This window comes from Oryctolagus cuniculus, chromosome 3, assembly GCF_964237555.1.
Source record: "Oryctolagus cuniculus chromosome 3, mOryCun1.1, whole genome shotgun sequence".
NCBI lineage: Eukaryota > Metazoa > Chordata > Mammalia > Lagomorpha > Leporidae > Oryctolagus > Oryctolagus cuniculus.
In genome coordinates this window covers 90,220,827-90,234,613 of record NC_091434.1, presented here as the reverse complement: position 1 = coordinate 90,234,613, position 13,787 = coordinate 90,220,827, and the positions used below count along the sequence as shown (strand labels likewise).

The following is a 13,787-nucleotide window of genomic DNA, read 5'->3' as shown; positions in this document are numbered from 1 at the left end:
CCTAATGGGATTGGCTGCTCCTGCTTCCCTGCCCGCCCTCAGGCAAAGTTTTAAAAGGGCCTGTTCCTGAACACGTGCTCTCTTGGCCCTTCTCTCCTGCTCTCTCTCTTGCCTCCTCCTCTGGTCTCTTGGCCTTCTCTCTCAGCTCCTCTCATCTCTCTTCTCTCTCTTCTCTCCTTGCTAGCTCCTCTCCTCTCTTATACTCATTTTTCTCATTTTCCTTCGCCACCCCTTCACTCCGGTCTGTTGGGTGCTCCCCAATAAACCCTTTCCCTTACTCCGGTGTTCGGTGTGTTTTGCGACGGCTAACGTTAATATATAACAGGAACACAGATGGAAGCCTAGACAGAGTTGCTCTCCCACCACCACTACAACCATTAGAAAGAAAACAATTCCTGGATATTGTAGAGGTCCTGCCAGGCTCCATGGCCCGAGGACCACGTAAGTTCTCGGAGGCCAACAGCCAAGCTCTCACCTTGTCCATATTCAGTTTGTTAGCCTTGTTAAGCGCCTGCTCCATGGTGTCCATGGCATATGTGAACTTCAGCTTCTCGGGGTGCTGGCGGTACCTCTTCTCACTAAGAATCTCTCCTGCTTTCTTTGCCTTCTCCACCTCGAGGGACTGTATTGGGATCCAGCCAATCCCTTTCATCCAGCCGGTGAAGTCAGATTTATAGAGGTTCTTTACAACAAGAAGGGGACATTGTTATTTCAGAAAGAGTCCCTAGCATCGAGAAGCCAAAAGGGGAGGGGGGATAACCTGCTATTTACTCCCACCATCTTTTAGGGAAAAAAAGAATCATAAAAATCATTGCATTCACTGTGATTTTTAAGAGGAAATCCCAACTCAACAATTCCTTTAAAAATTTAACTTTCCTGAGGAAAAGAAAGGAAAAGTTTACAGAATTTTGCACTAGAAATTATATATCATCTATATAAGCCTCTTAATTTTTCATAGGTATATCATGTGTTGGGCCTAATATCTAAAGTTTTAAATATAGTTATAGGGGCTGGTGCCATGGCTCTGTAGGTTAATCCTCCACCTGCGGTGCTGGCATCCCATATGGGCACTGGTTCTAGTCCTGGCTGCTCCTCTTCCAATCCGGCTCTCTGCTGTGGCCTGGGAGGGCAGTGGAAGATGGCCCAACTCCTTGGGCCCCTGCACCCACATGGGAGACCCGGAGGAGGCACCTGGTCCTGGTTCAGATCAGTGCAGCTCCGGCCAATGCGGCCATTTGGGGAGTGAACCAGTGGATGGAAGACCTTTCTCTCTGTCTCTCCTTCTCACTGTAACTCTACCTCTCAAATAAATACATAAAATCTTTAAAAAAATAAATGTAGTTATAAAAGCATCAGCAAAGCTACCTATAGTTCCGATGAGTGAAACCCTAGAACTCCAGGTTCTGGAGGAGAGCTGTAATTACAGTGAGCCCAGCCAGGGGTAGGATGGAGTGTTTCCTGCTCTTCCTTCCTACCCACAAGAAAGGGATCCCTCACTGTGCTGCCAGCTGCTGCCTGGGACCTACATCGCTCTGGATCTGCATGGCGTTCCTGGAGTGCTCCACAGGCAAGGCATCCGGCAGGAGAGTGTAGTTGTGGAAGGGCTGCTTGTAGTTGGCGTTGGTCGCCACCTCCTGAGACTTCTTGGCAGCGGTCACACTGAGCATATCCAAAGGCGTGTGGTACCTGGTCTTGCTGGCTTCATAGCCCTTTCTGTACTCGCGGTCTGACTGTATTTTGGCCACATTCATGTAGTGAACCAGTTTAGGATCATCCTGAAGACTGAGAAATCCAATTTGCTTGCCTTTGGCTTTCTCATAGGCCTCCTTATATTTGCACTATTGGAAAGAAAAGGGCAGATAGACTTTTTAGGGTAGAAGTTTGAGATAGACAATGTATATAGCAGAGTGAGCAAAAGAAAAAAATTCAGTCTGAGTGTATGCAACTTCTAGGTTTTTAAAAACACTTTAAAATAAACAACTAGCAAAATACTTCTGGTGAATGGTCTTGATATCTGCTCTGGGGATAATTAAGAATAGAATAATTTGTAGGCCGGCGCCACGGCTCACTAGGCTAATCCTCCGCCTTGCGGCGCCAGCACACCAGGTTCTAGTCCCGGTTGGGGCACCGGATTCTGTCCCGGTTGCCCCTCTTCCAGGCCAGCTCTCTGCTGTGGCCCAGGAGTGCAGTGGAGGATGGCCCAAGTGCTTGGGCCCTGCACCCCATGGGAGACCAGGAGAAGTACCTGGCTCCTGCCATTGGATCAGCGCGGTGCGCCGGCCGCAGTGCGCCAGCCGTGGCGGCCATTGGAGGGTGAACCAACGGCAAAAGGAAGACCTTTCTCTCTGTCTCTCTCTCACTGTCCACTCTGCCTGTCAAGAAAAAAAAAAAAAGAATAATTTGTAGCTTAAATCTAGATTGTTCATAAGTAGATTCTTTGAATATACTCAAAAGTTACTAAAAAGTTTATTTATTGAGCATCTGATATATTAGCTTTTTACTGTTTTTAATTTACATTATCTAATAAACTTTGCATAATCATCAGTAAATTTTTAACACACTTTAATATAAATTGGTGTATTAGATTTGAAATGAATGAGTTTTTAGTCTATCAAGTTATTACATTAATTCATATAGAAAATATAACTTAATTCATAAAAAAGTAATTATCTACATCCTCTTTTTCAGGGACTGGCATGTTGTGGTAAAATGGGATAAAGCTGCTGCTTATGATGCCCATATCAGAGTGCCAGTTTGAGTCCTGGCTGCTCCGCTTCTGATCCAGCTTCCTGGTAATGCACCTGGGAAGGCAGTGGATGATGGCCCCTGCTACCCACGTGGAGACCCAGATGGAATTTCTGGCTCCTGGCTTCAGCCTGGGCCAGCCCTGGCCGTTGTGGCCATTCGGGGAGTGAACCAGCAGACAGAAGTGGTCTCTTTCTCTTGGTCTCACCCTCTGTCTCTGTGACTCTGTGCCTTTCAAATAAATAAAAGTAAATCTTTTTAAAAAATTCTCTTCTGTGGGGCCAGCATAGTGCTGCAGCAGGTTGAGCTGCCACTCGGGATGCTGCTCTGCTTCTGGTCCAGCCCCCTACTAACGTGCCTGCGAAGGCAGCGGAACACAGGCCAAGCACGTGGACTTCTACCACCCACATGAGAGACCTGGTTGGAGCTCCTGACTCCTGGATTCAGCCTGGGCCAGCACTGCCCATTGTGGCCATTTGGGGAGTGAACTAGTGGACAGATGAGCTTGCGTTCTCTGTCCCTCTCCCTCTCTCCTTCTCCCCCTCTCTCCCTCTCTGCCTTTCAAATAAATAAATCTTTAAAGAAAATGTAATGTAAAATTCTTTAATGTAAAATTAATGTAAATTCTTTAATGTAAAATTCTCCCTAGTTTTCCATATTTTACCAGAGTTTTTCTTTGTAGAAATTATAAAATTTAAACTCTATATATTTTAAAAAATATTTGGAGACTTTTGTTTGTTATTTTGTTGTTTATTTTTAATTTTTTTTGTTTTGGAGACTTTTTAATTTAGTGATATTTTTGTATGCCAATACTTTTTTCTTGATAAAATTCAAATCAAAAGTAGTTTTTAAGTTCATAGCAATTATACTGAGAGCTCCAAATATTATAGTTTTTAAATGATTTTTGTACACTGTATTGAGTTTTAAAGGCTTTAAGTGAACTTATATTCAAAAAATCCAATTTTTTCCTATTATAGTTTATTTTTCTGCTTATGTGGATCATATGGTCCTTTACACCATATACATATTTTAAAAGTATACACAGATGGAGTTTACTGCTTTCAAAATAGACTTACGTCGCTAGCAATATTCCTTGAACTCTTCGCAGCAACAATGGGAATGGCATCTGGTCTCAAATCATAGCCCTTAGCAAGGGTTTTCTTCCAGTCTGCTTTATAGTGAGCCTTCAAAAACAGGAAATGTTCTTTTATTATTTGACATCATTAAAAGAGAAGGGGCTGGCATTGTGGCACAGTGGGTAAGGCTGCTGCCTGCAATGCTGGCATCCCATATGGGTGCCGGTACAATTCCCAGTTGTTCCACTTCCAAAAACCAGCTCCCTGCTAATGTGCCTGGGAAAGCAGTGGAAGATGGCCCAGGTCCTTGGGCCCCTGCACCCACATGGGAGACTCGGAAGATGCTCCTGGTTCCTGGTTTCAGTCTACTCCAGCCCAGGCTTTTATGACCATTTCAGGAATGAACCAGTGGCTGGGTGGAAGATCTCTTTCCCTCTCTGTCTCCCCTTCTCTAACTCTGCCTTTCAAACAAATAAAAATAAATCTTTCAAAAAAGAGAAAAAATGATACAAAAAATGTTTCTTATAGAACATGTCATAACATATCCCTCTCTATTAAGACAATGCATAAAATCAGAACTATTGGCTCATCCCTTTGGTATATATCAGATTCTTTTTAAAAAATATCAGAAAATTGTATATGCAGTATAATCTAAACTGACTGAAAAATGTATATGATTGCATAACAAAGCAACAGAGAGGTAAAGCTTCAAAAGTCAAATAATAAATTTCATTCTTCATAATTTTCTCATTTTTTAACTTTTCTATACACATTTCTCTAATACACAATTTTTGAAAATTTTTTGTAATGAACATATCAAACCTATAGAAAGATATGAACACTACAATAAAAAATTTGGATGTGGTACCTACCACTCAGCTTTACTTGATCATAATTCTTAAATATTACTTATAAAATAAAGGGAAAATTTTAAAGTGAAACTAATAGCATAAAAATGAGTACCCAAAAATGTATATTTGGGGTTAAAATAGGACCTAAAAAACAATTTGATCCAGATTTGATAATGTTTTAAAATTACAATTTAGTACCTTTTTAAGGGAATTAATTCACAATCTTGGATTTAAAAATCATCACCAATTGGGTGTCTACACTACCAAAGAGAGATCATTTATACTTAAAAAACAAGTTTCTGAAGAAAATTATGCTTTTTTGAGAAGTGTTAATAACAATAGAAACAAAAAGTTGTATAAAGCAATAGTTATCCTTACTACTGACAATATTCTCCTGGATTTTCTGATGTTGTTTATCTCATTTTGTTCCACTTTTTACAAAATATGACACAACCTACTGTGACTACAACCTACTAATAAGTCAGAGCCCACCAGCTGTTCAAGTTTGCATTAAGCAGAATTTTATGGCGGCCGCTCATCTCACGTTGCAGCATGAGGGTCTAACAGGGAGACTCACAGGAGCCATCCTCAGTTTGCTCCACTTACACGGGAAGCTGACAGGTGCATGTACACCGCTACAGGCTGGCACTGGCCGGATACTCACATCACTCAGGTTGAAGGCGTTGACTCTGGCTTGAATGAACTGAGGCACTTCAGGGTCCATGGTGTACTTGTGTTTCACTTTCTCACCCTCCACCTTGTAGTTCAACTGTAAACAAAAGAGGCAGCACACCAGTACCGTTAGCTGGCCTAGTGTGAGCTTCATCAAGCACCCAGTCCTAGAAAAAGGAGGCCATCACTTGAGTTTTCCATATCCCAGTGACACAGGAGGGGCTCCTAGTAAACACAGCCATGTCCTCACTCCACCAGAGTTTGCTGGACAGCACTGGGGGCCAGGCAGGCTGCTACGTTCTGTGAGTGAAGCAGGGAAAACGGCGGCTCCAACCTCTTGGAGCTTATAGTCAAGGAGAAAGACAAGAAATGTATATGCTACCCACTATTTGTGATGACATTCACGATGTGTTGTAAACCAAATAATTGCAGCAGTGAAGTAAGTTTGATCGCTAGAGGCTCTCTCGAGGGTAGCATTTATGCTCAACCCTGGAGAAGTGGGAGAGGTCCAGGCGGGGGTAGAGCCTTCAGGTCCCTGAGGCTGAAAATGATGAGGTTGCCTGGAGGGACTGGAGGTGGAGGGGGAGGAGAAGGGAGGCAAAATCACTTCCCAATCCCACCACTGGCCGAGCGGAAGGAAAGCAACCCCCACAGCGCAGGCGTCTCTCAAGTCATGGCCAGCAGAGTGCTCCCCGTGACCTGCTCCAAGCACCCGCATCTCCCACAGCCCCAGCACAGACGCTGCTGCCAGCGCATGCCAGCGTCCGCCACTGATTCTGTTTGGAGACCACCTCTATGCCCATCACACATGTGCACACAGCGACCCCTGGGGCACTCCGCCAGTTGGTGCTGAGACACCCTGGTTGCCAGATTAACTTCAAGAATGCCTAGATTACAATGGAAATGTTAATTACACTTTTTAAAGTGAAACTTCAGATGCAGCCTGGAACCCACGGGCTCTAGGATGTCAACGCTGGCCTTTGGGGGAAGATCAGTTCACAAACTTGTGCCTTCTACATGGGGTCAGATTGTGTAGTTAGAGGAGGAGGCTGAGGAGAATACTCCCCTAAACAGATCCTCAGGCAGACACCAGGGTGGGGTGCATGATAGCATTTGCTGAACAAACGAATCGATTAGCCAATGCTAAATGGTTGAACATGTAAGCTGTTGGCAATATTTTGGTCTCATAAAGTACTTGGTAATAAGAAAAAAATAGGCCATCAGTCGTCCATATGAACACAGAAGCCAGGAGGAACTAGGATTGTGACAGTTGAAAGAAGCATTTCAACATCGTGACAGAGAGCTAGCTAGCAAGTTGACTCAGCAACGCGCTGCATTTGGGGTACACGCAGGGAGGGGTCGCTGCTGGCTGCCAAGTTTGCGACTGGAGAAACTGGGTAGATACGGATGGCATTCACTGGGATGAGCAGCACTTAATACAGTGAGTGGGCAGTTTTCCTAGCTAACTGAAAAAAAGCCATGAGAAGTAACACTTACCTCGGTACAAAATAATCAAAAGAATTTTGACCGCTTACTACCCCTACAATAGAATTAATCTTTAAGCAGGTGAGAAAGAAACTATCCTGAAAAATAAAATCCAGACAGTTCTCAAATCTGAGACTAGCAAAGTGCTCCCTTTCTTCTAAAATCAGAGGTGAAAAACATAGGAAGCCTTCCTTCCTTTGCTGGTTGGCTTATTTCTCTCTCTCTGGCAGAGGCATTTCAGCAGAACTCGGAAATTACCAAATGATGTGAGGCACTGCGCGTTGTAATCAGCCTCTGACTGAGGAATAAGGGTCTTGTTCTCAGAAATGGACCTCAGATCATTGCAAATAAACCACTCCTCTCCTCCCCAGAGACCTTACTCAAAGACCGCCTCTCAGAACAGGGGTTAAGGACATTCTGCCCATTTCCTTGTATCGCCAGGGAGAACTAATGCAATGCAGAGCACTAAATAGCTTGTTTTGCAATTCAGACAGATGATAATAGTAATAATGTCATTTCACTTGTACAATGGGTAGAGTATGCTTATAACTCACATTCAGAAAATAAAGCAAATTTCAAACAGCCTCTCCCTGTTTTCCCTATGTTCAAGTTCCAAGTTGCTTTGAAAGCAAAATTTTCTTATACTGGTGAAAGCAGTTCATTTTCTAACATTGATGCATCCTCACGTATTGAATTAGGAAGGTGAGTGGTGTAATCACAAGGGATTTCTCATGGACAAATCCATTGGAAGGGAAACCACTTACATCACTCAGCTGCTTTGTGTTATGCTGTGCCAAAACCATGCCCATGGAATCAGGCACACTTGTGAACTTGATGGTGTCTGGATGCTGTCGATATTTCTTCTCATTTAATGCGTCGCCTGCCTTCTTGACCTTCTCAACCTCCAGAGAACCAATGGGGATCCATCCAATGCCCTTGAAGAAGTTGTTATACTCATCCTTATACACATTCTGTAAGAGAGTAAACTCGATTGAAGAAGTGTGCAAGAGAATATTCAAGGGCTGTTTCTGAGATCAGCAATTCTGTCCAAGGGAAACAACTGGCAACTCTTTTCAGCATGCTTGCACCTGACTGTGTCTGCCAGAGTTCATTACCTGGACTTTGGAAATAAGAAAAAGGCAGTTCTGTTGTCAGGTGCATTACACAACACAGAAGGGAATTTAGCTCACACATTTCCACAGGTACTGCTTTAGAAAAATGGACTCTTTTGACAATAAATTGGACTTTCATTTTGATTTCATTGAAGACTCCAAAACTCTGAATTTCACCCATACTGTCCACTTAAAGCTACTCCTGATCTCAGAGAGAGAGATTTTCATTTAGCACCAAATGAATACCATGTCCTCCCTTCAGAGAGGACAATTCTTAGAGAAACCCAGCTCCTGCAGAAGGAAATGCCCTGAATGCTAAACATCTCCCAGTGCAGTTCCCCATCAATCAGGCTGCGAGCACCAAACCTTTCCTGAACGTTTTAGAGGACACATTACGTAGATTTATATGGATGACAGTGTGACTTGAAGTCATACTGCAAAAGAAAAAAATAAATAAAAACTTCCTGAATTCAGAAAAAAAGGAGTTCTCCTATTTTGCATATATGTTCATGTACCTGTCACCATTAAAGCAGCCCCACAAGCAGCACTTATTTCTCCTTGTTGAGAATCAAGGTAGATTAGAACACAGTTTAATCTTTCACCCATAAATTAATAAAGACAATGTCAGTGATTGTGATATAAGTACAGTGAGCTTGCCTACCATGCCTTTTGGCCATCTTTCAATAGTGGATGTTTATTCGAATGCACATTTTTCAACCATCTCACTGCATTCAGAATTCTCCTAACACAGAGAAATGACCATCTCTTAAGGACCAACACCTCGGTGTGTTGTGTTATGTGTACTTACATCACTCTGAATTTGATTCACATTCCTCGTGTGCTCGACACTCAGGGCATCAGGAAGGTATGTGTAGTGATGGATTGGCTGTTTGTAGTTGACATTGGTGGCCACATCCTGGGCCATCTTCGCAGCTGTAATGCTAACCATGTCTCTGGGGGTATGGTAGCTGGTTTTGGTGTTCTCATAGTTCTTTTTGTATTCACGATCGGACTGCATCTTTGCCACATTCATGTAATGGACCAGCTTGGGATCATCCTGGAGGCTTCTGAAACCCACGTGCTTTCCTTTTGCCTTCTCATAAGCTTCCTTGTATTTATACTGCAAAGACAGAATCCTGTTAGCAAAGCCCTCACCACCGATAACATTGAGAGCAATGATTCTATAAACTCAGAAAGGTTCTCAGAACACTGTGACTTTCTGGAAGAGTATACCAGAAATGCAAACCATGTCCCCTTCCAGAAAGCATGGAGTGAAAACATTTATTTCAAACACTGCTGGGTTTCATCAGGGTATCATAATAAATACTAGACCACTTTCTTTTCTTTGCTATGAGTCCTACAGATGATTTATTTGTGCAACTTAAAACCAACTAAATTTTACCACTTAATATGAACATAGCACACACCAAATATAAGATCTGTTTTTCTTAGTGTTATAAGGATATGACTTTTCCTAATCCCATGTGTAATTTCCTATCAACTAACTAGCTGAGCCTTCACCCATCCCAGTCAGCAGCTTCCTGCTGGAGAACCTGCAACCGAGTTAAGAAGCAACAGCAAGGGCAGGGACTGCTGTGGGCTTTCTTGTCGGTAAAAACAGAACTACAAAAGCTCTGCTGTCCAAGATCTTGCAGTGCTGGATCAGGAATGAAAAACTGAGCTACCCTACAGTGGGCCAATACTTCAATTTTTATGCAAGAAAACTTAAGTGTACTTAAACCCTGCAAGACACTCAGCTTGTGTAGTTTAAGCATCAATTCATAAACAGGGATTTAGCAGGTGAAAGGATTATCAATCAGTTTCTAGGCACGGTAGAAAGAACACTGTGTAAGCGCTTTAAAAAAGGGATTAACTATTCTTTCACTTTCTCCTTAAATGAGTGTCTTGCATAGTAACATACATTACATGCAAACCTCTGAGGAAGACTTTTCAGTACTATCCCGAGAAGGAAAACTAGAATTCTTACACCCTTATCCCCAATGTGGTCTGAACACACGGTTAGTTGATTTTTCACTTTTCTCAAACCAAGATTGTAGCCCCCTGGAGTAGTATGTAACTAAGAACTCTGCAAAGCATGCATGCTTTTTCAAATTTTTTTTCAAAGATAAGAAGTGTAAGTGCGCCTTTATTTTTTTTAAATCACAGATGAAATGGGCATCAATTTACAGGAATCAAAATTCTATTTTTTAACATAGATTTTCCCACTTGGTTTATAATAATTTGCACACTTTGTAGAACATCTTTTCAATTGTCTTAATATGATTATAACAGAGGCAGTCATTTGAATCTAATGTGTTAGTGTCAGGGTGTTGGCACTGCAAATAAATGTGGGCTGTCAGGGGAATGTGTCAGTGAAGGTAATTTGGGCTATGAGTCAAGAGAGAAAGCCGCTGTCAGATTTATGACAGCTCTACCAAGTGGGGTCAACCGAAAAGAATCACAGAAATTTGAAAGAGTGACAGGTTTTCAAAACAATAATGCATGGAGAATTGGAATGCCACTAATTCAATCAGGCATCAATTTGAACAAGCACACATTTGATTACTTTTTAAAAAGGCAATCACCCAGATTTCACCTAAAATGTTTACTCACGTCGCTGGCAATGTTTCTTGATGACTTGGCCGCAGTGATGGGAATAGCATCACCCAGCACATTGTTGCCCTTGGCTATTAAATCATGCCAGTCCCGTTTGTAGCAGACCTGGGATGGAAAAACCAAAACTGTGTCAGCATGTTAGGTACTGATCAGAAAAAGTGATTCCTCGACTGCTGGGATTAATTCATTCTTTTCCAGATATAAGCTGAAGAAGCCCCCTCTGGCACATGCTATTCTTGGAAATCACATTAGCAAACTCGTACTATGTACATCACATGCAATGACTGGACTCTGCACTGATTGTTCACCCAAATCCGGTTTGGGTAGATACTGAAGAGGGCCAACTAGAGAAAATAAAGTTAGTCAGTCTTGTGAAAGCAAAGTCAGGAGAGAACCTGGTGGTCACCTTTACATTTTTAGGTCTGTTTAGAGAATTTCATTTATTTTTACTTTTCTGGAGGATAATAACCACCCCCATGTGCAAAACTAGGAAAACTCAGTATAAGTATGAGCAGAAGAGATGGTGAGTTCAACATAAAGAATACTGTTCCTTTTAGAGCTGTCCTACATTTGAAAGGGCCAAAGAGGTGAAGAACCATCCTCATGGGATATTGGTGATGGGGGGCTATGCAAGAAGTTGAGCACAATAATTGTGAAGGCACCATCCTACTCTAGACATCCATTCTGTTATGTCATGTCCAGATTCCCCACAGCATCCAAAGACTTACATCACTTAAATTGTAAGCATTGCACTTGGCCTGGAGGAACTGAGGAAGATCAGGACTCATAGTATATTTGTGTTTTACATCTTCTCCTTTAGCTTTGTACAAGATCTGCAACACACAGTTACAAACATAAAGCACATTACAAAGAGTGCAAACAGAAAAATTCATTAGCTGCCTGCTTATAGGAGTTACTCCTAGATAATGCCCCACTGTCTCCATTGCTAAAAACCATCAAAGGCATCCCTCCTCCGTTTTTTTTTTTTTTTTTAATTAAAGAGCATTTTTCTTATCTTCACTAAGACCTGAGAACTTTGTGTGTTAAAAAAGAGAGTAAACATTCTTAAGAAAATAGAAATCTTTGACTGCTGGAGATGAACAGAAAATACCTTCAAAGGTAAAATCCTAATGTGAATAACAGGAGTCACTAAAGCCAGACAAATTCAAGCCTAGAGTTGACCCCGCTTAAAGTTTTAGGCATTTTCATTTATTTGGTTGGTTGGTTGTACTCCTTTTGTTTTGCTTTTCATTTATTTATTTAGATTATGTTTTTTATCCATAGTCAGAAAATAGAATGAGTTTTTAATTTCTATTGAAAACTGTCCAATTATAATTGCATCAGTAAAAGCCTACAATATTTTTATACTTTATCTGTATATTAACCAAGTATACTTAAAATGTTTACCATTTTATATTTACCCTATTTTCTTATTTTAGACAATTACAAATACTTTTCATTGAATAACATCAAAGTATATGATATAGAAATCTTATCTTCCTCTTAGTAATGGAGGAAAAATTGCTTAATTTAAAAACTAACATGGGGGGCCAGCACTGTGGTGCAGTGGGTTAAAGTCCTGGCCTGAGGTGCTGGCATCCCATATGGGTGCCGGTTCCAGTCCCAGCTGCTCCTCTTCCGATCCAGCTCTCTGCTGTGGCCTGAGAAAGCAGTAAAGATGGCCCAAGTCCTTAGGCCCCTGCACCCATGTGGGAGACTCAGAAGATGATCCTGGCTCCTGCTTTCTGATGAGCACAGCTCTGGCTGTTGCGGCCATCTGGGGAGTGAACCAGCGGATGGAAGACCTCTCTCTCTGTCTCTGCCTCTGCCTCTTTCTGTAACTCTATCTCTCAAATAAATAAAATAAATCTTAAAAAAAATAAGATGGAACCAGAATCACAGACTTCCAATCTGTTAAATATCCATCATATGCATTCTGCTTTTCCAAGCATATCCATGTGGAATATCCTATGTAAAATGTCGTATAGGTTTCACAAGTACAGTATAGAGATCTAGTAACTAATTAATACTTGAATACTAAATAATTTCTGGTACGAATCTAAGAGTTCTCTTTCATTCCTCACTGACTTTAGGAACCATATCTAAGCATTCACAGAATTTCATGGATTCTACTTTCTAAATATCTGTTTTTCATTGCTATTGCCTTAGTTTAAGTTCAGTGGAGCCTTCCTTGGGGTATCTACAATAGTCTTCTGGTTCACTTTCTTGTCTCTTGTCCCTCACCTCTATACATGGTCTCCATACTTTTTGCCAGAGCTATATATTTAAAAAAAATTTTTTTTTGACAGGCAGAATGGACAGTGAGAGAGAGAGACAGAGAGAAAGGTCTTCCTTCCGTTGGTTCATCCCCCAGTGGCTGCTGTGGCCAGCACACTGCACTGATCCGAAGTCAGGATCCAGGTGCTTCTCCTGGTCCCCCATGCGGGTGCAGGGCCCAAGCACTTGGGCCATCCTCCACTGCACTCCCGGGCCACAGCAGAGAGCTGGCCTGGAAGAGGGGCAACCGGGACTAGAACCCAGGGTGCTGGAGCCGCAGGCGGAGATTAGCCTAGTGAGCTGCGGCGCCGGCCGCCAGAGCTATATTTTACAACACAGACCTGATAAGGTGACTCCACAGATTAAAAACCTTCACTATCTCCATTATTTAACCCATAGTGTCCAGACTCTACAAGTTAGCATACAAGACCCTCAACAAGTAGGCAAAAACAAAAACAAAAACACTCCTGAATTCATTCTTCTCTGTTGTCACATTGTTCCTTTCACCAGGAATGCACCTCTCCCTTATTGGCCAGGCAGCTCTCACTTCCTCTGTGCTCCCTTAGCAAATGCCTTTATTGGCTCATTCTTCTCTCTGGAGAGCAATAGTCTGTCTATATCCATATCTTGGTCTTAAGCTCGCGTCCTACATTGTTAATTCTTATGCCCATTTATCCTTGTCTATTTCGTCTTTATACCATCAACACACCATGTAGTGCCGGGCACATGGGAGATGCTCAAAAATATCACTAACTAAATTAATCGGTGCTTTTGATGTTCCTTCTATACACCCAAATTTCCTTTAGAAACTTTGACTTCAGTCAAAGCACAAATGCTGCTTATGGACATGCAGGCAAACAATACTAATTTCCACTAGTCTAAAAGTCTCCTTGTCTGTGCTGAACTCTGTGGGGAAAAACATATATTCACTTGTATTATTACCCTGTGTTACT

At 42.0% G+C, this 13,787-nt stretch overlaps 1 protein-coding gene across 48 annotated transcripts in view; it reads right to left on the bottom strand.

The window, feature by feature from the left end:
- NEB (nebulin) overlaps positions 1-13,787 on the bottom strand; it is a 217,416-nt gene that overhangs the window by 154,634 nt on the left and 48,995 nt on the right. For all 48 annotated transcript variants that reach the window (XM_070070870.1, XM_070070875.1, XM_070070876.1 and 45 more), the window contains exons 35-42: positions 11,286-11,390; positions 10,555-10,662; positions 8,750-9,061; positions 7,594-7,800; positions 5,337-5,441; positions 3,822-3,929; positions 1,527-1,838; positions 476-682 (exon numbers count right to left, since the gene is read on the bottom strand). In XM_070070870.1, coding sequence (XP_069926971.1) covers positions 476-682; positions 1,527-1,838; positions 3,822-3,929; positions 5,337-5,441; positions 7,594-7,800; positions 8,750-9,061; positions 10,555-10,662; positions 11,286-11,390 — 1,464 coding nt within the window. The remainder of the gene's footprint in view (positions 1-475; positions 683-1,526; positions 1,839-3,821; positions 3,930-5,336; positions 5,442-7,593; positions 7,801-8,749; positions 9,062-10,554; positions 10,663-11,285; positions 11,391-13,787) is intronic.